This window comes from Phyllostomus hastatus, unplaced genomic scaffold (assembly GCF_019186645.2).
Source record: "Phyllostomus hastatus isolate PE091 unplaced genomic scaffold, TTU_PhHast_1.1 phas_scaffold_216, whole genome shotgun sequence".
Classification (NCBI taxonomy): Eukaryota; Metazoa; Chordata; class Mammalia; order Chiroptera; family Phyllostomidae; genus Phyllostomus; species Phyllostomus hastatus.
In genome coordinates, this window is record NW_025334018.1 from 2,095,387 (window position 1) to 2,119,567 (window position 24,181).

The 24,181-nt window shown below is 43.0% G+C and overlaps 1 protein-coding gene across 1 annotated transcript in view; it reads right to left on the reverse strand.

The window, feature by feature from the left end:
* PRCC (proline rich mitotic checkpoint control factor) overlaps nt 1-24,181 on the reverse strand; it is a 35,544-nt gene continuing 11,363 nt past the window's right edge. Inside the window, exons 2-7 of the mRNA XM_045817190.1 lie at nt 23,414-23,461; nt 20,420-20,986; nt 17,511-17,606; nt 15,710-15,853; nt 13,244-13,309; nt 1-441 (exon numbers count right to left, since the gene is read on the reverse strand). Coding sequence (XP_045673146.1) covers nt 355-441; nt 13,244-13,309; nt 15,710-15,853; nt 17,511-17,606; nt 20,420-20,986; nt 23,414-23,461 — 1,008 coding nt within the window. The 3' untranslated portion in view covers nt 1-354. The remainder of the gene's footprint in view (nt 442-13,243; nt 13,310-15,709; nt 15,854-17,510; nt 17,607-20,419; nt 20,987-23,413; nt 23,462-24,181) is intronic.

The following is a 24,181-nucleotide window of genomic DNA, read 5'->3' on the forward strand; positions in this document are numbered from 1 at the left end:
GTCTGTCAGACTGAATGTTTTATTTCATCACACATCCCTGGTTTAAAAAAAAAAAAGGTGGAGGGATTCAATATTTCATCACACCCAACAGGTAGCAAATTCCCATCCAAGAACTCAGTACCCCTTCTGAGGCATCACTTGAGTCTTTGCTAGCTCCAAGACAGAAAGGAGCTGAGTTTTCTGACTTTTGTAAGAAAACTCCCTATCAAATATGTTCATTCTCGCAGGGGCGAGGGCTGGGTCCTCAGGGAAAGAGATCCTGGGCTTGGAGCAGCTGGGGTCCCAGAGATGAAGCTGGGGGCCGGACCAGCCGAGCTGCAGGAGATCCTGGGATCTGCAGTCAGGTCCAGAGCCCTAGAACCCATACTTGGCTTGGGTCTGCCGGCGGCTGAGCTTGTTTTCCGACCAGGTGTTCTTCAGCTCCAGCTCCCGCTCCTTAGCCTATGGCAAAAAAGAAGGGGCAGAGGAGAGTCAAACTGGAGTTTTGTGAGACAATTTTCTCGTCTCTATGAGCTTCCCCATTTAAAATATTTCTCCCATCATAACAATTATGGGGAAGGAAATAGCAAATCCCTGGAAAGACATAATTTTCTCTTACTCAAGCATAAGGAGAAGAGAAAGAAAAAGCAAAGAAAAATCATCTTTTGGGGAAGCTAACAGAGTTTAAGAAGAATAAAAACTCAAGAATCCTGGTCCTTCATCTGCTAGAATTAAAGCTGAAATCCTCACCCTGGCCAAGTAGCTCAGTTGGTTAGAGCATTGGCCCTGTACGCTAAGGCTGTGGGTTCGACCTCTGGTCAGGGCACATACAAGAAACAAGCAATGAATGAATCAATAAGTGGAACAAGAAATGGATGTTTTTCTCTGTTAAGTCAATAATTTTTTAATTTAAATAAATAAAACTGAAATCCTCAAGTGGGGAAAAATAGACAAATAAGAACTAGAATTTGAATACCTGACCAGCCAATGGGAAAGAACAGGCTGAAAGACTTGGACAGGTCTAAACAGGACAATATCTTAGTCTAGAGATGCAGCTTTGCTATAGTGTTGAATACAGTGTATGCGGACCCCTAAACATTCACAGCGCTTTAAAGTACAATGAAGCTGTGAGAAAGACTGGACAATACTAGAATCACCATTACCCCCTTCTGATCCCCTTCTGATCTCCACATGCTGGCTCTACAATGCATTCTGGGAATGTACAAACACCGTCATAGAACACGGGCTCCTCAACCTTACCCTATAAGTTATAAGATGCCTGCTCACTTCCCATGGAATGGGGGGGGCAGGGGCGGCTAACAGTCTGGGTTTAAAAACAGACCCTATCCTCAAATCTGTATCCTGCAAGTAACAAGACAGGGTAAGGCTGCAAGTGAGTTCCTGCAACAGGAGGTAGAACTATGATGACAGAGGTCTGATCTGCCACTGAAATCACCAAGCAGCAGGGACACGCCCCAGACCAAGGGCCAGGAAAGACTTTATTCCCGTCTGTATCTCTGACAGCATTTCATATAGTAATAAGCCTCAAACAAAGGGTTAATATTTAATGATTAAATGAGTATTTGAAAGCTGCCAGGTCCTATCAAATAAATACCAAGATACACTCTAATTCCCAAAGATATTTTTTTTACTGTGATTCTCAATTATCTGTGTTGATGTTTCCTGTCATGGAGGTGGAGAATACAAAAACAACCTCCTCAATTAGTGAACCAACTTTTTCTTTAAATAGTTTTTTTAATTATTAAAGCTGCTATTTAAAAGAACTCTGTGATAGGTGAGTTCCAGTCAAGACAGCAGAGCAGGTAAGCGCTGTGCTCACCTCCTCCCACAACCACTAAATCACAGAATAATCAGTGTGGACAGCCACCTGAAGACTAGCTGAACAGAAGCCCTAGAACTAAAAACAAGAGAAAAAGCCCTGTTGAGAGTAATAGGAGGGGCAGAGACGCAAAATGGGCTGGTCCCACATGCACTGTGGCAGCTGAGAATCAAGGACATCTCAGCTACAGAGGGACCCTGTGAGGAACACGGGGTCCCAGCCCCACACCTCGTTCCCCAGCCAGGAGGAGCTCCAGTGCTGGGAAGAAGAGCCCACACAACACAGCCGTGAATATCAGCAGAATTCTGTCCATCCAGGTGGGAGGGAAGCTGCTGGAAACCCAGGCATCCTCTTAAAGGTCCCACACACAGATTCATTCACTTGTAGGCACTTACCCTGGGCTCTTCTAGCAAAGGGAACAGTGGCTGGGGAGGACAGGGAGGGTGACAGACACACACAGGGGAAAACTGAGTTGCATGGCTTCAGGATGAAGGCTGGAGGGACACCTGCCCTTGTCCCTGTATTGATCCCTCCTACCACACAGCCAGGAGGTAGGCACTATTTTTCCTGTGTTAAGCCCTCCCCACACATGGCCAAATCTGAATCTGTAATAGCCTGAGGAACACCATTCACCCACCCTGACTCCCTGAGATCCTGCCCCCACCCAACTTGAGCACCACCAGAGACTCAAAAGCAAGTAGCCAGCCTCGGCCTGTGGCCTACACTGAAGTTTTTCTTTAAAATTCTCAAAGGTCCACAGGCGCCGGGCAGGGGACAGCTGGCCTCTGTGTGCCCTGTGCCTTTTGCTGAGTGACCATAGGCTCGGCCCTGCTGCCAAATCTGAATCTGCATTAACCTAGTGAACACCATTCACTCCACTCCGGTGACTCCCTGAGACTCTACCTCACACAAGTCGGGAACCACCCTAAGCTTTTTCAGTGGCTGAGCCTTATGAGCAGCTGGCAGGTGGAGGCAGGCCTTGGGGTACCAGGTGCCTCCTGCTGAGTAACCTCAGGCCCAGTACTGGTGGAAGCTGGCCTTAGTTCAGAGAGTGACTTCTCCTACATGCCTCCAAGCCCAGCACAGGCAGCTAAAACCACAGATCACTTTGTAGCTCCTACCACATATCCCTGCACCAGAGCACCTCCCAAAGGCCCCCACGAAACAAACACATCTGGTAGCCAGCTTCACACCACAAAAGAGCACCACCCCAATAGCTCCGTAAGCAGCACACCCACAGGGTGGTCTTGGCAGGCACCAGAGTCCACTGGGTTGAATCCCACTTTCTGGGGTAAACCTCCGCACAGCAGTTTGTAGGCTCTGCTTGTGGCCAACACAGCCAGTCAACTTGAGGGTCAACCCCACCCATTGATGTGCTAACAGCAGTCAAGGCTCAACTACAACAAGAAGGGTACACTCAACCCACACAAGGGATGCTCCTGAAACACCCTGCTCAGGTGATCTGGGACCCCACAGGTCACTTACTATGCAAAGCCACCCTGCCAAGCCTGGGAAATGTAGCAAATCTACCTAATACACAGGACCAAACACAGAAAGGTATCAAAAATGAGGAAACAAAGAAACATGTGCCAAATGAAAAGACATGAGAAAACTCCAGAAAAAGAACTAAATGAAATAGAAGCGAACAATCTACCAGAGTTCAAAACACTTGTTTAAGGAGGCTCAAAGAATATAGTGAAAACTTCAACAAAGACACAATAAGCATAAAAAAGGACACAGAAATCATAAAAAAGAACGAAATGAAGAATCTAATAACCAAAATGAAGAATACACGAGATGGAATCAACAGCAGATTAGACAAAGCAGAGGATCAAATCAGCAATTTGGAAGACAAAGTAGCAGAAAACACCCAATCAGAAGCAAAAATTAAAAAAAAAAAAAAAAAGAATTTAAAAAAGTAAAAGAACAGTTTAAGGGACCTCTGGACAACATGAAAGGTAACAACATCTACATCATAGGCATACCAGAAAGAGAAGAGAGAAAACAAAGGATTGAAAACCTATTTGAAGAAATAATGACTGCAAACATCTCAAACCTGATGAAGGAAGTAAGATACACAAGTTCAGGAAGCACAGAGCTCCAAACAAAGTGAACAAGACATTTCATAATTAAAATGCCAGCCCTTGCTAGTATAGCTCAGTGGATTGAGTGCTGGCCTGCAAACCGAAGGGCAGCCAGTTCGATTCCCAGTCAGGGCACATGCCTGGGTTGCAGGCAAGGTCCCCAGTAGGTAGCGTTCAAGAGGCAACCACATACTGATGTTTCTCTCCCTTTCTCTGTCCCTTCCCCTCTCTAAAAATAAACAAATAGGCCCTGGCTGACGTAGCTCAGTGGATTGAGCGTGGGCTGCGAACCAAAGTGTCGCAGGTTCGATTCCCAGTCAGGGCACATGCCTGGGTTGCAGGCCACAGCCCCCAGCAACCGCACATTGATGTTTCTCTCTCTCTCTCTCCCCCTCCCTCCCTTCCCTCTCTAAAAATAATTACATAAAATCTTTAAAAAAATAAAATAAAAATAAACAAATAAAATCTAAACAAACAAATAAAAAAAGCCAAAGGTTAAAACAAAAAGAAAATCTGAAGAGCAGAAAGAGAATGGCAGTTAGTTACCTATAAGGGGACTCCCATAAGACTGTCAGCTGATTTCTTTTTTCTTTTTTTTAAGATTTTATTTATTTATTTTTAGAGAAAGGGGAAGAGAAGGAGAAAGAGAGGGAGAGAAACATCAACGTGTGGTTGCCTCTCACGCAGCCCCTACTGGGGACCTGACCCACAACCCACGCATGTACCCTGACTGGGAATCAAACTGGCAACCCTTTGATTCGCAGGCCCGTACTCAATCCACTCAGCTATACCACCCAGGGCTCAGCTGATTTCTCAACAGAAACTTTGCATGCCAGAAAATACTGGCATGAAATATTCAAAGTGATAAAAAGCAAAGACCTACAAATAAGGTTAGTCTACCCAGAAAGGACACTATTTAAAACTGAGGAAGAGATAAAGACCTTACCAGACAAGAAAAAGCTAAAGGACTTCATCACCACCAAATCAGTATTACAAGAAACGTTAAGGGGCCCAGGCCAAGTGGCTCAGTTGGTTGGAGCATCATCCCACACACCAAAAGGTTGTGGGTTCAATACCTGGTCAGGGTACATACCTACATTACAGGTTCAATCCCCTGTTGGGGTGCAAACAGGAGGCAACCAGTCAATGTTTTTTTTCTCACATTGATGTTTCTCCCTCTCTCTTTCCATCCCTCTCTCTCTAAGAATCAATAAAAGATATCTTTGGGTAAGGATTTAAAAAACAAAAATGTTAAAGGGGACTTCTTTAAGAAGACGGAAAAAATATGAATTATAAAATGGCAATAACTCCATACCTATCAATAATCACTTTAAATGTAAATGGATTGAATGTTCCAATCAAAAGACAAAGGGTAGCTAAATCAGTAAGAAATAAGACCCATACATATGTCTACAAGAGACACACATCAGATCTAAAGATACAGACTAACAGTAAAGGGATGCAAAAACAAATTTCATGCACACGGAAATGAAAAAGCTGGGGTAGAAATACTTATATTTGACAAGATAGGCTTTAAAACAAAGGCTGTAACAAAAGACCAAAAGGGCACTTCATAATGATAAAGGAATCAATCCAAGAAGATATAATCCTTATACACATTTATGAACACAACACAGGAGTACCAAAACATATAAAGCAAATACTGACAGACATAAAGGGAAATATTGGCCCTGACTGGTGTGGCTCAGTGGATTGAGCACCAGCCTATGAACCAAAAGGCTGTCAGTTCAATTCCTAGTCAGGGCACATGCCTGGGTTGTGAGCCAAGTCTCCAGCTGGGGGCGTGCAAGAGGCAACCACACATCGATGTTTCCCTCCCTCTCTTTCTCCCTCTCTTTCCCCGTCTCTAAAAACAAAAAGTCTTAAAAAAAAAAAAAAAGGAGAGATTGACTGTAATACAGTCACAGTAGTGGACCTTAAGACCCCATTGACATCACTGGACAGATCTTCCACACAGAAAATCAACAAAGAAACAATAGCCCTTAAATGACACATTATACAAGATGGATATAATTGACATTTTTAGAGCATTTCATCCCAAAGCAGCAGAATATCCAGTCTTTTCAAGTGCACATAGAACATTTTCCAGGATAAACCATATCAGGCCACAAAACAAGTCCCACATGGTATAAAACTAGAAATAACTACAAGATAAAAACTGAAAAACACACAAACACATGAAGGCTAAATTACGTGCTATTAAACAATGAATGGATTAACAATGAGATCAAAAAAGAAATCAGCCCTGACTGGTGTAGCTGAGTGGGTTGGATGTTGTCCCGAAAACTGAAAGGTTGCCAGTTCAATTCCTGGTCAGGGCACATGCCTGAGCTGAGGGCCAGGTCGAGGCTAGAGACATGTGAGAGGCAACGGATCGAGAGGCAACGTATCTCTCTCGCATTGATGTTTCTCTCCCTCTCTGCCTCCCTTCCCCTCTCTTGAAAAATAAATAATCTTTTTAAAAAAATCATGAGATACCTTGAATCAAATGAAAATGAAAACACAATGATCCAAATCCAATGAGACACACAGAGAAAGCAGTCCTAAGAGGGAAATTCATAGCAATACAAGCCAAGCTCAAGAAAGGAGAGATATCGCAAATAAACAATGCAACCTTCTACCTAAAGGAAATAGAAAGAAATCCACAAACAAAGCCCAAGGTGAGTAGAAGGAAGGATCAAAGCAGAGTCCTGACCAGTGACCCCTCATCCTATGAAGTTAAGGGGTCACTGGTTCGATTCCCAGTCAGAGCACTTGACTGGGTTGTGGGTTCCATCCACGGTCCAGGCATATGCAGGGGGCAGCCAATCAATGTTTCTCTCACATGAATGTTTTTCATCCTCTCTTTCTCTCTCCCTTCCCCTTTCTCTAAAAGAATAAATAAAAAAAAATCGGGGGGGGGGGTCAATCACAGCAGAAATAAACAAAAGAGAGTCTAAAAAAATACAAAAAAAAATCAATGAAACTAAGAGTTGGTTCTTTGAAAAAATAAACAAAACTGATAAACCTTTAACTAGACTCATCAAGAAAAAGGGAGAGAGGACCCCAATAAATAAAATCAGGAATGATAAACAAGTGACAATTGACACCACAGAAATAAAGGATTGTAAGAAACTACTACAAACAATTAATTACAAGTCAATAAGCAGGACAATCAGAAGAAATGGATAAATTCCTACAAGCATACAATCTTCTAAGACTGAATCAAGAAGAAAAGAAAATCTGAACAGTCTGATTACTACTAACAAAATCAAATCAATAACCCCAAAACTCCCAACAAAAACAAAAGTCCTGGACCAGATGGCTTTACAGGTAAATTTTACCAAACATTCAAAGAAGATTTACAACTTTGGATCAAGATGGAGGTGTAGGCAGGCACACTTCGCCTCCTTGCACAACCACAAAAAGAAATTACAACTAAATCTTAAAACAAGTAACACCCAGAAGGGTCAAAAAAAGTGAATTGTATGGAAGTCTGACAACCAAGGATTTAAAGAAGCCACATTCATCTGAGACTCGGAGACGCGGTGTGGCGTGGAGAGCAGCAGTGGAATGGGTATGCAGGATCCCACATTCGCAGTGGATAAAAATCGAGAGGGATACCTTGGGAGTGAGTGACCCCCCCTAGCCCCAGGCCACCACACACAGCCCAGGGTTCCAGCACTAGGAAGATAAATCCCCATAACTTCTGGCTGTAAATCCAGTGGAGGTTGGGGTAGCAGAAGAAACTGCCAGATTTTCAGGACACTTTGCTTAAAAGGCCCGCATGGTCTTAAAACGTATGCAAACCCACCCATTCTGAGATTCAACACCAGAGCAACAGCCAGAAGGGCACCAGTCGCATATTTGGAGTGGGTGAAGTGACTGGAAACAAGGCGAGTGCCAGGCATACCCCCAGAAGCCAGGAAGGGCACAGTTCCCTCTCTGAACCCTCCCCCCCACACAGAGCCACAAAGCAGTGAAGAGAGTTGCCCCTCCCTGATGATTACCTAAGGCTCTACACCTCAAAATTTATAGGTGCCTTTTACAGGGGTCAAAGCAGCTCCACCTAATACACAGAAACAAACACAGGGAGGTTGCCAAACTGAGGAGACAAAGAAATATGACCCACATGAAAGAACAGAACAAAACCCCAGAAAAAGAACTAAACAAAACAGAGATAGCCAACCTATCAGATGCAGAGTTCAAAACACTGGTAATCAGGATGCTCTAAGGACTTGCTGAGTACAGCAACAACATAAAAAAAAAATGAAGGTTACATTAAGTGAAATAAAGAAAAATCTAGGGAAACAACAGCGAAGGGAAGGAAACTGGGATTCAAATCCATGATTTGGAACATAAGGAAGAAATAAACATTCAACCAGAACAGAAAGAAGAAACAAGAATTTAAAAAAACAAGGAGAGAATAAGAAGACTCTGAGACATCTCCAAACACGCCAACATCCAAATCACAGAGATGTCAGAAGGAGGGGAAGAGCAAGAAACTGAAAATTTAATTTGAAAAAATAATGAAAGAAAACATCCCTGATTTGGTAAAGAAAATAAACATACAAGTCCAGGAAGCACAGAGAGTCCCAAACAAGTTGGACCCAAAGAGGACCACACCAAGCCACATCATAATTAAAATGCCAAAGGTTAAACATAAAGAGAGAATCTTAAAAGCAAGAGAAAAGCAGAGAGTTAACTACAAAGGACTTCCCATAAGAATACCAGCTGATTTCTCAAAAGAAACCTTGCAGGCAAGAAGGGGCTGGCAAGAAGTATTCAAAGTGATGAAAAGCAAGGACCTACAACCTAGATTACTCTATCCAGCAAAGTTGTCATTTGGAATGGAAGGACAGATAAAGTGCTTCCCATACAAGGTAAAGCTAAAGGAGTTCATCATCACCGAGACATTATTACATGAAATGTTAAAGTGACTTATTTAAGAAAAAGAAGGTGATCAAAACTATGAATATTAGCCCTGGCTGGTGTGGCTCAGTGGATTGAGCACAGGCCTGTAAACCAAAGGGTTGCCAGTTCAATTCCCAGTCAGGGAACATGCCTAGGGTGCAGGCCAGTTCCCCGGTGGGGGTTGAGCGAGTGGCAACCCCACATTGATGTTTCTCTCCCTCTCTTACTCCCTTCCCCTCTCTCTAAAAATAAATCTTTAAAAAAAATAAAAATATATTATAAAGAAAACTATGAATATTAAAAGGGCAGCAAATTTACAACTATCAACAAGTGAGTGTAAAAAAAATAAAAAATTTAAAAAATAAAAATGCCCTGGTTGGTGTGGCTCAGTGGATTGAGCACTGGCCTGTGAACCAAAGGATCGCCGGTTTGATTCCCAATCAAGGCACATGCCGGGGCTGCAGGCCAAGTCCTCAGTTGGGGGCATATGAGAGGCAACCACACACTGATGTTTCTCTCCCTCTTTTTCTCCCTCCCTTCCTCTCTAGAAATAAATAAATAAAATCTTTAAAAATAAATTAAAAAACAAACAAACAACTAAAACAGGAACAGAATCACAGGCACAGAGATCATTGGAGGGTTATCAGTGAGACGAGAAAAGGGGAAGAATGGGGGAAAAGTACAGGGATTAAAAAGCATAATTGGTAGGTACAAAATAGACAGGGGGATATTAAGAATAGTATAAGAAATGGAAAAAACAAAGAACTTACATGCAAAATCCATGGACATGAACTAAGGTGGAGGAGGATTGCTGGAGGGCAGGGGGTACCAGGTAGAGGAGAAAGAAGAGGAGGAGAAGAAGAAGAAAAAGTAACACCTACCCTTCTCAAACTACTCCAAAATATCCAAGAGAAGGAAAGGTTCACAAACTCATTTTATGAGACCAGCATTACCCTGATTCCTAGACTATACAAAGACACTGCAAAAAAAAAACAACTATAGGCCAATAGCACTGATAAACATAGATGCAAAAATCTTCAACAAGCCCTGGCTGGTGTTGGCTCAGTTGGTTGAGTGCAGATCACCGGTTTGATTCCCAGTCAGGACACAGGCCTGGGTTCTGGGCCAGCTACCCAATAGGGGGTGCATAAGAAGCAACCACACACTGATGTTTCTCTCCCTCTCTTTTTCTCTCCCTTCCCCTCTTTCTAAAAATAAATGAAATCTAAAAAAATAAAAAATAAAATAAAAATCTTCAACAAAATACTAGCAAACCAAAACCAGCAATACATTAAAAAGATCATACACCATAATCAAGTGGGATTTATTCCTGGGATGCAGGGTTGGTTCAGTATCTGCATATCAATGAACATGATAAACCACACAAACAAAATGAAGGATAAAAATCACATCATCATATCAGTAAATGCAAAAATATCATTTGACAAAGTCCAGAATCCATTTATGATAAAAAACTCTCAGCAAAGTGGTAACAGAAGGAACATACCTCAACATAATAAAGGCCATATATGAGAAGCCTACAGCTAACATCATACGCAAGAGGGAAAAGCTAAAAGCATTCCCCTTAAGATCAGGAACAAAACGAGAATGTCCACCTTCACCACTTTTTTTCAACATAATAGTGGAAGTCCTAGCCACAGCAATCAGATAAAGGAGAGAGAGAAAGAGAGAAGGAAAGAGAGAGAGGGAGGGAGGAAGGGACAGCATCCAAATTGGAAAGGAAGAAGTAAAACTGTCATTATTTGTAGATGACAAGATATTATATAGAAAGAACCATAAAGACTCCACCAAAATCTATTAGAACTGATCAATGAATTCAGTAAAGTAGCAGAATACAAAGTTAATAGTAAAAAATCAGTTGTATTTTTATACACCAATTACAAACTATCAAAAGAGAAATTAAGAAAATAATCCTATTAATAATTGCATCCAAAACAAAAAACAAAAAACCCCACCTAGGAATGAATTTAACCAAGGAGGTAAAAGATTTGTACTCAAAAAATTAAAGCCAGAAAGACACTGAAGAAGATACAAATAAATGAAAGCATATACTGTGCTCATGAACAGGAAGAATTAACATCATTAAAATGCCCACACTACCCAGAGCAATCTATAGATTCAATGCAATCGCTATCAAAAGAACAGTAAGTTGAAGGTATCACACTATCTGATATCTAACTACACAACAAGGCTATAATAATCCAAACAGCATAGTAGTGGCATAAAAACAGACATAAATTAATGGAACAGAACAGAAAGTCCAGAAATAAATCCACACCTATGTGGTCAATGAATCTATACAAAGGAGGCGAGAATACACAATAGGGTAAAACAATCTATTCAATAAATGACATCAGGAAAACTGAAGAGATAGATGCAAAAAAATTAAAGTAGACCACCTTCTTATACCATATACAAGAATAAACTCAAAATGAATTAAAGACTTAAATGTAAGACCCAAAACAATAAAACTAGATGAAAATATAGATTGTAAACTCTCTGACATTGCCCTTAGTGATATTTTTTCAGATACATCTCCTCAGGCAAGGGAAAAAAACAAACAAAAAATAAACAAATGAGACTAGATCAAACTAAAAAGTTTTTACACAGCAAAGGACACCAATAAAATGCAAACACAACCTACCAACTGGGAGAAGATATTCATTTGCCAATGATACATCCAATTAGGGGTTAATATCCAAAATTTACAGAGTTCATACAACTTAACACTAAAATAACAAACAATCCAATTAAAAAATGGGCAGAGGACCTAAATAGACATTTTTCCAAAGAGGACATACAGACAGCCAACAGACATATGAAAAGATGCTCAATGTCACTAATTACCAGAAAAATGCAATTTAAAACCACAGTGAGCCCTGACTGGTGTGGCTCAGTGTACTGAGTTCTGGGCTGTAAACCAAAAGGTTTCAGGTTCAATTCCCAGTTAGGGCATGTGTCTGGGTTGTGGGCAAGGTCCCCAGTTGGAGGCTTGCAAGAGGCAACTATTATCTCACACACCCATGTTTCTCACCCTCTCTTCCTCCATTCCCCTCTAAAAAACAAATTAAAAATGTTTAAAAAAAAAAAGCACACAATGAGAAATCACCTCACACCTGCCAGAACGTCTATCATTAATAAATCAACAAATAAAAAGTGTTGGTGAGAATGTGGAGAAAAGGGAACCCTTGTGCACTACTGGTGGGATTGCAAATTGGTGCAGCCACTGTGGAAAACAGTATGGAGTTCCCTCAAAAAATTTAAAATAGAACTACCTAATGCCCTAGCAATCCCACTTCTAGGTATTTATCTGAAGAAATCCAAAACACTAATTTGAAAAGACGTATGTATCTCTATGTTTATTGTAGCATTATTTACAATTGCCAAGATATGGAAGCAATCTAGGTGCCCATCCATAGACAACTGGATAAAGATGTGGTAGATACAGGGCCTGGCAGAAATAACACCTGCTTGAGTGTGGTTGGTAGGGTAATAACATGGATGTAATAATTTATCATTTTAATTTGAACATTTCACCTAAAATGTCATATGCTGTGCTTGAGTATGATAATGTTATATTATAGAATTACATGCTTATAATTTTGTTTAAAAAGGGCATTATTTCTGCCAGACCCTGTACATACAATGGAATATTACTTGGCCATAAAAACAATGAAATCTTACCATTTGCAATAAAACATCAATGAATCTAGAGGGCATTATGCAAAGTGAAATACATCAGACAAAGCAAGACAAATACTGTAGGATTTCACTTATATGTGGAACCTAAAGAACAAAATAAACCAAACAGAAACAGACTCACAGATACAGGGAACTGATGGCTGCCAGACTGGGAGTGGGGAGATGCTGGGGGATCGTGTGAAAAAGATGAACGGATTAGGATGTACAAACTGGCAGTTACAAAATAATCACAGGGATATAATGTGTAGTGTAGGGAATACAGTCGATAATATTGTAATAACTACGTATAGTGCCAGGTGGGTACTAGATTCACTGGGGGAATCACTTCTTAAATTATATAAATGCCTACCACTATGCTGTACACCCAAAACTAATATAAATGTTGAATGTCAACTGTAACTGACAAAAATAAATTTACTTTACAAACCCTGTGATAAACCATTTCACTCCCTCTACTCTTACATTTTAAATATCTGAATTTTCACTTACAGAGTTTATTTTAAGCACCTGTACTTACTTGAGTCTTATGAGAAGTAATTCTGAAGGACACACACCCCCTAGTGGCCACATGGAGAACAGGACAGAATGCCTGCCCAGAGCAGGTAGGTGCCTGGCAGCTGGGCTTGCAGTGCAGATCTCAGCCTTCCAATTCCCACATTTATAGGGGCCCAGCCAGGCAAGCCAGGGCCCCCAGCACTCTCACCTGATGAATGAGATATGTGATCTGGTGTTTCCGCCGCTGCTGGCCTGTTGGCTGTTCACCTTTCTTCTGCAAAGGAAGAAAACACAATCATTAATCCATGGGAAGAAAAGCAGGAAGTTTCTCAGGTGCCTAGACAAGACAGTGTGATGCTGGGGACTGAGAAAACAATAACACTGCCCAAATTCTGGGGGAGAAAAGTGAGCTTGGTGCTATTTTTATGTCTATATACTTACAAAGCAGTTATTTCTATTAAAACCCTTATATGCAAAAAGCCAAGCTCAGAATACTTGCCTGAAATAGCCTGCTAATATCCCCATTAGACTGGAAATGCTTTAAAATGGGGACTCTGCCCCGGCACCAAGCTCTGCCCACAGTGAACATATGATACCAGTTGTATTGCCTAAAGTCAGTCTAAAACAGCTTAAGTGCCAGAGTACAGGCAACCTTCCTCCCATCTCACAACCCCTTGAGTCCTGTTCATCTCTGCCCTACTCCCCAGCCAGTGCAGATGTCTGGCCAATCTCCTACCAGCTGCTTATCAAACTCCCTCCCAACAATCACCTTTGGCCAAATCCCCGCTGCCCCCATTCTAGCAAGTCCCAACAGCTTCCCTGGAACTGGGGTTTTCACCATCGTCACTCCACCTCTCTCCAGTCTTCCAGACTCCACCCATAACAGCAATGAACCCCTAACTAAACTTTGATGGAAATGATTTACTGTCAAAATCTGTATTGGTTTGGGCTTTTGTTCTGTACTTTTTCTGTCCTCTGCCAGTGTTTTCTCAGACTAGAAGCTTCCTAATCAGCCCCACCCAACTCCCAAAACTCCTCTCTAGAGTCTCCTCAGCACTTATGTAATCAATTTGCACTGTAATCATTTATACTCAAGTGTCCTTAAATCTTTTTCCCAACTACACTGTAAATTCTGCAAGGGAAGGAAATGAATCTTTGCCTTCTTTTTTTCTATTTTTTAAAGATTTTATTTATTTATTTTTAGAGAGTGGAAGGGAGGGAGAAAGGGAGAGAAACATCAGTGTTATCGCCTCTCGCGCACCCCCTACTGGGGACCTGGCCTGCAACCCAGGCATGTGCCCTGACTTGGCATCAAACCCGTAACCTTTCGGGTTCACAGGCCGGCACTCAGTCCACTGAGTCACACCAGCCAGGGCTTGAACTAGATTTTTTTTTTAAAGAAGGCATGCCCTGGCTGAGTGCCAGCCTACGGATCGAAAGGTTGCTAGTGCCCCGTCAGGACACATGCCTGGGTTGCAGGCCAGGTCCCCAGTTGGGGACTTGCGAGAGGCAACTGATAGATGTTTCTCTCATACGTCATGTTTGATGTTTCTCTTCTCTGTCTCCCTCCCATCTCCTCTCTCTAAAAATATGTAAATATATATATTTTTAAATCTAGCATACAATGAGATGGTGGAAAGAAAACCTGAACCAGGGAAAATAGCAAACCCCAATCCTTGCTTTACTTAATGTCATTTAATGTGACAGTTAAAGTTGAGAAACATAAAACATCCAGCTCCATTCTTGGTCCACAGTGAGTGCTAACAACAGTCACTATGACTATGTGATATACCACTCGCCCCACAGTTAGTATAGCAAGCTCTAAGTGGTTTTTCCAGTAAACGGTGATGGATCTATGCTATCTAACCACTATCCTTTGCTCTGTCCTATATGACCGCCAACATTCAGTTAAAACAAATGGCTAGGGCTCCAATGACCATCTGTGGCTACTGAACAAAGCAAATGGGAGGGGAAGGAAATAAGATGCCCGACCTTGACCTTGCTGGTGCTGGGCTGGAATCCAGGGCTCCCCTACATTCTCCCCCTGTGTCAGGCTCATAAATGTCCACACTTGCTGTACTCAGCTACTAGGTGAAGTGATGTTCATCATTCTGACTGAAGATAACTAGCCCAGGGGAGGTGGGATGGTGGTGTGGGAATGTGAGGAATAAAGCATGCGAAAAGGTCACAAGTGGCTACAATAAATAATGGAAAGAAGAAAGGAGGACTTGCACACTCAGAACCTAGCACCCAGGACTTCTGAGGCTCTGCGGCGCACACACCTCAAAGCTGTCCTTAAATCTTTTTCCCAACTACACTGTAAACTCTGTAAGGAAAGCCCACAAAACTCTGCAAGCTTTGAGCCTACAGCTCAACGGGATGGAGAGAGGGATATGACTACAGGGAGAGGGTAGAGCAGCTGTAGAATCTGTCAACATATCAGAGATCTTCCCAACTGGGAAACCATTCCACCATTCGTCTCAGCAAACAGACTGCAGATGGAGAGCAAAGTGCCACAAAGTGCTGGAAGGCAGGAGCAGTATCTGTGAGGTTCGGTGCAAACTCCAGTAACACTAACAAGAGGTGTTTGCTAAAAGTGCTGTGACAGTAACAGTAGGGAGCAGGACTTAGGAGGCCTCCCAAGTTTGCTACCCAACAGATCTTTCCCACTTACTTTGCTGAATGACTTCATGGTTTTCTCTTCTGTCAATGACTTGGTCATCCACTGCTGGGCCCCACTGAGCTGGTCATCCCCTTTGATCTCCACAAAGTTGATCTCTTCCCTACCTCGGTTCCTCTTGCCTTGCAGCCGCTTAAACTGGAAAAGGAGGGGAAAAAAAAGCAAAACAATGCAAAAGTGGGGATCTGGCTAAGGATCCATACTTTATGGAATGGTTTCACGATTCCCCAACTGCACTGCACCTTCACTTCCCCTCTGTATAATACATCCTTTCACCCTATTACCTACCAAGCTGCCCTGATGCCAGATGCATGGTTACGTCTCAGTACTCCTGGACTCAGGGAAAGGAAGGTCAAGAAACATTTCCAAACATAAGTGAGTACTAAGAATAACTGGTAAGAATTTGCACTCAAATAACTATAAATTGTATCTGCCTGAAAGGACTGCATATAGTTTTCAAATTAAGAATTAGGTATAAAAAATCTAGGAATTCTCTAAAAATCAGTTCTTTTTATGTCTGTTCCTTCTCACTGGTTTGGTATCACCAATTCAGCAGACCCCATTGCAGAGTATACATCCGTGAGGGAAAACAGACAGCTGGGTAGAGAGGGACATTCACGGAAAAAGGCCTGGGGAATTTTCTAGGATACCGCACTCTTTCCTCTTCCTCCTCACAAAACATGCAGATCACGTCACAGTCACCCAACGATGTGCCTGGAAGGGAGTGTGGGTTCTGAGGAATCAAAGTAAAACCCTCAGAAACTTCGGTGAGACTCAGGTCCCTGTCTGAGCATTAGTGAGGCCTCTAGGGTCACTCTACCCACAAGAAACTGACTTTTGCCAACTGGATGACTTCCCTGATGCCTCCCAGGCTTAGAACAAAAAGAACCTAACTATGGAACTTGTCCAGGACATGCATAGGAGAGTGGATGAACACAGTATTAACCACAGGCAGAGAAGTATGCAAAGGTACGGACACCTTTCTGTGAACAGGTGAGTAGAAAAATTTTTTATAAGAACCTTCATGGAATGAGGTAGCACCCTCTGTTTCTCCACTGCCCGCCCCCCAACAGGCTGTGACATCCCTAAAGGCGAAACAATACTTTACATCCTGAACATGGCCTGATGGCTGCAGGGCATGGGGTTTTCATATTCCCTTGCACTGAGGCTGGGGAGCCCTGCAGCAGGGGATCCAGTTACATGGAACACAAGGGTTATTTACTGTGGTTGCTGTTCCCTTCCAACATCCATTCTCCCCTTCTCTTGTCATGTGAATGAACCCAACATTTAGGCTAGGAATATCACCACTCAACTAAAAGACTACATTTCTTAGGCTCCCCTACAACTAGATAAGGCCATATGAGTAAATTCTAGTCAATGAAATAGAACTGGAAGTGAACTTAGGAACTTTTGGGAAGTCTCCTAAAAGAGGAAGGAAAATGTCTCTTCTCTTTCCACCCTGCTGGAGGGGTAGATAAAATGCAGATGTGACAGCTGTAGCCTTAGCTGCTATCACTGACCACATGAATAAAGACCACAACCTTAAAATAATAATCAGAAGGGGATCGGATCCCTGACAACTTTGTGGGGTTGTCCCACCAGCCCTGCCTGGCTTGCCTACCACTAATCTTTTAGGAGGAAAATAATACCTTCTCTTACAGAAGCCCTGTTATTTAGAAATCCTGTTCTATGCTACCACACCTGATCCTAACTGAATATACTTTTGAAAAGAATTTCCTTTAGCTTCAGGTTTATCTGTGGGTCAATGATGGTCACTTGCACTTTGTTAACTTACTGCTTCGTCATCGATGAAGGAGGCATCTGAAGCAATTTCCTGGGGGGGAACCAGGGCCGGGTCCTGTGCAGGATAGTAGCCACCACTGTAATAATCCTGCCGCCAAAGAAAGAAAAAACTCACCAACTGAGGGCACAGTGGAGAGGGGACAACAAGGTCTGCTCAGGAACAAAGAAAACCCTCCTAAAGAGGCAACAGTGATGCCCACACTACAGACCAGTTAAAGGCACAGGTCCTGAGGACCTCAACTCAAGAGCAATTTCTTCAGCTTTTCTGATGGGCAACATCCAGACGGACTGGGTATTTTTTTGGGAAGGATGACAAAAAATAAGACGTTCTCTTTTGCTTCAGTTTACACCCTGTTCCCTCAGCTGCTTCCCAAGAGTGATTCTCACCCTTTAAGTCTGCAGTGCCCGGAGCTCTGCTCCTCCTGCCCATAAGACCCTAATAAGCTCCGAGGTGAGAGAGGTGAGGAGGTGTGAGGGCATGTCATTTCTGCTCCTCATCCTATTTAGAGCCTCTGTGCACAACAGGGAGACTGCCTATAATAATGAGTGGGCGGGGAGGCTTCAGCTCTCTGGTGTAAAATCAACCACTGTACGGGTGGCATGGGATTTAGAAAGCTAGGGCTACACCAGGTTTGTGTCACCAGGTTTTTGGTTCAGGAATCTGGTAATTCCTCTTAAGGGTGAACTATCCAGATGTTGTGGACACTAGAAGGCAAGGCTCTCGCTGAGGCCAAGCCAGGCAGCCACAGGGATGCAACACTGTTTCCACCCTGACCACTTTTTCCTAACCCTTCTATCTTTGTTCAAAATGCCGAAGAAAATGCCCCTCTAAGAACATTCACTTTACAGTGACCTAAATGGAAAATAAGGTCTAAGAATTATTAAGTCAAAAATACTATATAAAAACCCAGAGTGACGAGAGCATCATTTTCCATAAAAGTACAGTTGACCACTGAATAACAGGAATGTGAATTGCATAGCCCCACTTACACATGTATTTCCCCCCATACTGTAAAGGTGTTTTTCTCTTCTCTACCTTACTTTACTATAAGAATACAGTAGCATATAATATACATGCTATATAAAATATATGTTAATCATCTATTCATGTTATTGGGAAGGCCCCCAGTCAACAGAAGGCTACTAGTAGCTGGGTGTTTGGGGAATGGAAAGTTATAGGTGGACTTGTGACTCTGTGGAAGATGGGAGGGTGTCAACCTCCTAACCCCCTCTTTGTTTAGGGGTCACCTATATTGACAATTAGATATTTACATTACAGGGTCCTCCAGTATATTTAAAGTGCCTTAATTTGCCCTGGCTGGTGTGGCTCAGTGGATTGAATGCTGGCCTGAGAACCAAATGGTCGCTGGTTCAATTCCCAGTCAGGGCATATGCCTGGTTTGTGGGCCAGGTCCCCAGTAGGTGGCACTCGAGAGGCAACCACACACTGATGTTTCTCTCCTTTTTCTCCCTCCCTTCCCCTCTAAAAATAAAACCTTTAAAAAAATAAATAAATAAAGTGCCTTAATTTGCACAGACATGGTATTTAGAACTGGATACAAAATTCCATTTTGTTACTTATTTGCTGAATGTAAACCAAGTTTCTGATTTAACTATCTTTTTAAATAAATTTTTATTCATTCATTCATTTTAGAGAGAGAAGAAGGGGGAGGGACAGAAACATCAATTTGTTGTTCCACTCATCTGTGTATTCACTGGTTGATTTTCTATGTGCCCTGACCAGGGATTAAACCTACAACCTTGGCACATGGGGACAATGTTGTAACAGGTACCTGCCAGGGCTTTTTGCTAAAAAGGTCAAACACTCTCATCTTCCTCCTTCCTGCTAACAATGTTTACGGAAGATCGATTAGTCCCTGATTGGCTACAGGACACAAGGTTTAACAGCAAATACCTAAGACACACACTGTTTAAAGTCTTTGATCTGAAAAGGGTCCCTATCCGAGGCCAGACTGAAGCCTTCCAAGCACCCCAGTCTGGCAGGAAAACTTTCTACAGCTGCCCAGCCAGACCGGCCAACTGTCTCTGCTCAACTACTACCTCTCCAAACTTCCCCAAACTCCTAGGATCCCTCTCCAACTGGAGAAGCTCTGACTGCTGGGAATAAGTCTTCTTAAACCTATTTACAACCTGGCATCCTATACTCTCACTCTTTGAGGCCACACAGAACAATCTAGATAGTTCTAAATAACATTTGAATAAAAAGTCATCATAACTATTTACTGAGCATTTACTATATTCCAGGCACCATGCTAAGCTAATGTAATTCTAACAACCCTATGAGATTACCATTATCATTCCCATTTAATAGCTGAGGAATCTGAGACTCAGAGAGACAGTTAAGGATTTGCCCAGAAACATACAGCTTGGGATTCAAACCCAACCCACCCTCAGACCTCATTCTCTATCACAGCCCAACTGTGGCCATCTAGTTTCCCCTCTCCAGGGCCTTGCCTGGGTCCTTTCAACCTCTCATGAACAGGCGAAGGCCTCACTAGTCTCCTTACTCCCCCTTTTCATTCAACTCTCCAGATTCCCTCCTTCCTCTCCAGCCCCACCTCTCCCCTTCCTTTCTGTGTTCTCAGTACTTTCCATCTCCAGGAACTCTTTTTGAACTCACTGCAAGTAGAAGTCTAGGCCACAGTTCACTCATCTTCATCATCCACATCCGTGGAACTACCTTGGATTTCTAAGTTAAAGACCACTCCTCTTCTGCCTTCTCCCTATATCTCCCACTAGCTCCTCCAATAAGATTTTACTTTCATAATAAACATGTCAATTATGTGGTTCTACCTGTTCGATGTCAAGACAGGGAATTTTAGACCAAATACGGTTCAGAATAAAGGTAGGCAAAGGTAGCCAATGTTTTCTCCTACCCACCTGATAATAAGCACCAGCAGCATTGGCATCGCCGTATGTGGAGAACTGACTGTAGCTGTAGTCATCCCCAGGCTTAGGCATCCAAGGGGCCCCACTTGAGCCTGCTGCCATCTTGAATTCAAGGGGGGCATTGGCTGCATCATCCTGGAAGGCCGGCTCTGGTTCCGTGCCTGGAGGCAGCTCTTCAGGGACAGTGGGAATGGGGTAAGGGTATGGCTCAACTCCAGGTGGCTCAGCCTTGTCCGGGAGAGAGAAAAAGTTCTCAGGGGCTACTTCCTCATCACTGTCATCCTCCTCCTGCGTGATCTGCTTCGTCACCTGCAGGGCAGCACTCTTGGCAGCAGCCTTGATGGCAGAGGGCGATGGAGTGGTGGTTGTGGTACCCACAACAGGGGCAAGAGAGGAGGGCTTGGTCTTTGAAGCCTGTCTGGAGGGCTTAGTGTCAGAGGAGCCATCCGAGGGTTTCCGAGAGAAGGCATGGGGCAGGAGCAACCTGTTAGTCTCTTTCACAGTCAGGTTTTTAGGCTGGGGAAGCAAGGCAGACAAACCAGTCCCCTGGCCAGATCCCTGGTGAGCCCGGGTTTGGAGAAGGAGGGAAGAAAGATGACAAATGAAACATTATGATATGTACCACTAACATCAAGAACAAGAATTACAGGTATGTGCTCCAGCCTAAAATCTTACCTGCCCTGTTGCCATCTCACCTTCACCAATCTGGGCCTAAGTCCTATCTCAGGCCCTTCTGCTGCCTGCTTCTCCCAAGGTAAGATGTCATCACGGTTTTGGGTGGCTCCATGCCAACCCAGCCCCACTGCCCTCTGTCACAGAGCCTTTCCATTTGGAAAGCCTGTTGCCAGTTGCCAGCCTGTGCATTTGGCAACTATGATGCTCTTCACCCCATCTTTCTTCCCAATAAGCCCAGGGCTCTCTCCAGCTGTTCAGTCAACCTCCTTCCATGTCCTAAAGGTTCCTCTTAACATGGAAACTTGCTGCTTCCTTTGGATTGGTACTCAAAGTCAAGAACAAGGCTCTGTCCAAAAGAGACATTCATATGTATTGCAAAAGGCCCCTCCCTTGCCCAAGGAAAGTCCTACAGATGCATTATATTCAGCTTGTTTACACCAGAGTCAAGCATTTAATATATCATAAGAATCTCTCAGATTTTGCTTTCAATATGGTACAGGGCAGACTGATCTAACTGTAAAGCTGAGGGAAGATTTGAAACCAATTTGAAAAAGGAGAATGGAATAAGGTCATTGGTCTTTGAGTACCAGTGTACTACAGCACTATCAGCTAAGAAATGCCCAGACACATAAATAAGATTTTTGAGTCAAGTAGGCCAGACAGAACTGATCACCCAGAAAATGGGCTCCTCCCCTTGTTCTCTGTGCTCACAGGTTTGAGTCCCTCCAGCCTGGCAGACCCCAGATGCCCAGAGTCACAGGAGCCTAGTGAGGTGCCAGGCAGAACACATCCTCAGGGTATCCTGTGAAGTGTTCAACTTCTCAGAAGCCACGTGCATCATGGCTACATCCCTGTGCAGTGCTGGGTCCCCACTTCACCCTAACAGCTCAGTTTCTCTATCTACAATATGCATCTCTTCCAACCCCCTGAAAGACTGCACTTTACCACTGGGGTGTCTTCTGGTCTGAGCCAGTGTCCTCCCATCACTTTTATGCCACTTTGGTAACAGGAGAACGACTGGCCTCCTTCAGTCTCAGCATGCCAGTTTCCTCCATCACAAATATGGATACGGTGTCACTCCGGCCAGTTATCTTTCTAACCGCCACGTTCCATCCTCCTAAGACCTCTCAGCAGTGGAACTGACACCGTAACAGAACTAGGGAAGTGACTCAGCATTGTACACCTGAATCACAAGACAACCACCTTATGAAGACAGAACCAACTTTGATCCACGCCAAGTGTGGAATAGAACAGGAAGAAGATCATGGGAACCAGAATAAAAAAAATGGGATGAGGAAACAGAACAAACAGCAGAGAGATCATCTCTTGGCATGTCTGGTTGAGGACTTCTGGTCTTGATTAAGGAGCAGCAGCCAAACACAGGAGGTTACAGTTTAGACTCCACAGGCAGACTGCCCAAGTCTAAAGCCCAGCTCTGCCCCCCGCAGATCTCTGACCTTGAGCTCTCAGTTTCCTCGTACATAACACAGGGATGATAGCACTACAACTTAGGCAATATTATAAGGGTTAAATCAATTAAATGTTACTGAAGCACTTAAAACAGTGCCTGGTACACAGTAAATGCTATTTAAGTATTTATTTTCTAGGTTAATAATGAGACAGAGAAGATGGACAATTTTAAAATACAAATGTTCTAGAAAACAAACTCATAAATACAGAGAACAAATGAGACGGGGGATAAGGGGCTGGATCAAAAAGGGATTAAGAAATACAAACCGGCAGTTATAAAACAGTCACGGGGATGTAAAGGACAGCAGAGTCAATAATATTAACAACTATGAATGATGTCAAGTGGGTCCTTGAAAGGGATGATCACTTTCTAGGTTATATAAATGTCTAATCACATGTTGTACACATGAAACTAATATAATATTGTATATCAACTTTAATTGGAAAGTAAAAATTTAAAGAAATTTTTTAAATAAATAAATAAGCATACATGATGTTCCCTAACATCATTTTGACCCATTCATCATTTATACCGCCCTTCCTCAACAATCCTGCTCCTGGGAATGGAAGGAATCAAACTGAGTTCCTATTCATCTCCCTATCACTACCCGTCCTGTACGAGAGGTACCACCACCACACTACAGCCAGGGAACAGTGAGGAGAGGGCACAGAAGCACAAGATCTCATGTTATCAAAGTAAACAACAATCATATTTAAAATAGTCGATCCTTAAATACCTGCATTTGGCTGATCTGGAAAGCACTGGGCACTGTAAATCCTGTCTCTCAGGAAGCAATATGGGAAGAGAAGAAATGGCTTCTATTATGTCACAAAGCTTACCTGAAGGACAGTTTTCTTCTTTGTGGGTTCATCTTCCTCGGAATCTGACTAAGAAAAAAAATAAATAGAGTAAAGACCTCGCTGTTTAAGAACAGTGGAGGAAACACATTAAGTAAAGCACACACAAAGGACTGGACAACAGCGGCCATCTCTGGGCTCCACCTCTGCACGAGGGGCACACCCACCCAGGCCCCGACCGCGCAGAGCGCCCTTCCTGCTTCCAGACATCAGAGGAGGGGTACGCGCTGACCTCCCCTCCTCTTTCACTCCCCACCCCACACCTGTTGCATAGCCCTCTTGGCATCAATTTCTATTCCTTTAAATTAAAACTACTTCTTCTCATTTAGTCTTTGGTGGAAATAAAAAGCTATACCCATTCTTCTTCCTGTAAGTCAGCCCACTAGAAGATAAATGGGATTTGGCTCACAATCTCACCCAATCTCAGCTTCACTTCTAAAACCACTTACATAAACTACATAACCACAGGTCTGGGGAACTCCAGTGGGATTAAGTGGTGTGTTAACTACTCTTCCATGAAGCATTAAAGGTCAAAGCCATTGGAGAAATCCATTCCCTCTCCAAGTTTGATCTATTGTCTGCCAAACAGTTGTTCATGTCCAGAAAGAAGGCAAGCAAATGACGACTAAGAATTTGGGGCAAGACGAGAGTTCTCTCTCTGACTCATCAGAACTGTTTCTAATATAACCTCTCACACTGAAAATATCTAAACTTTTAACTTAATACCAGTTCTTAGTATCTTCAAATATC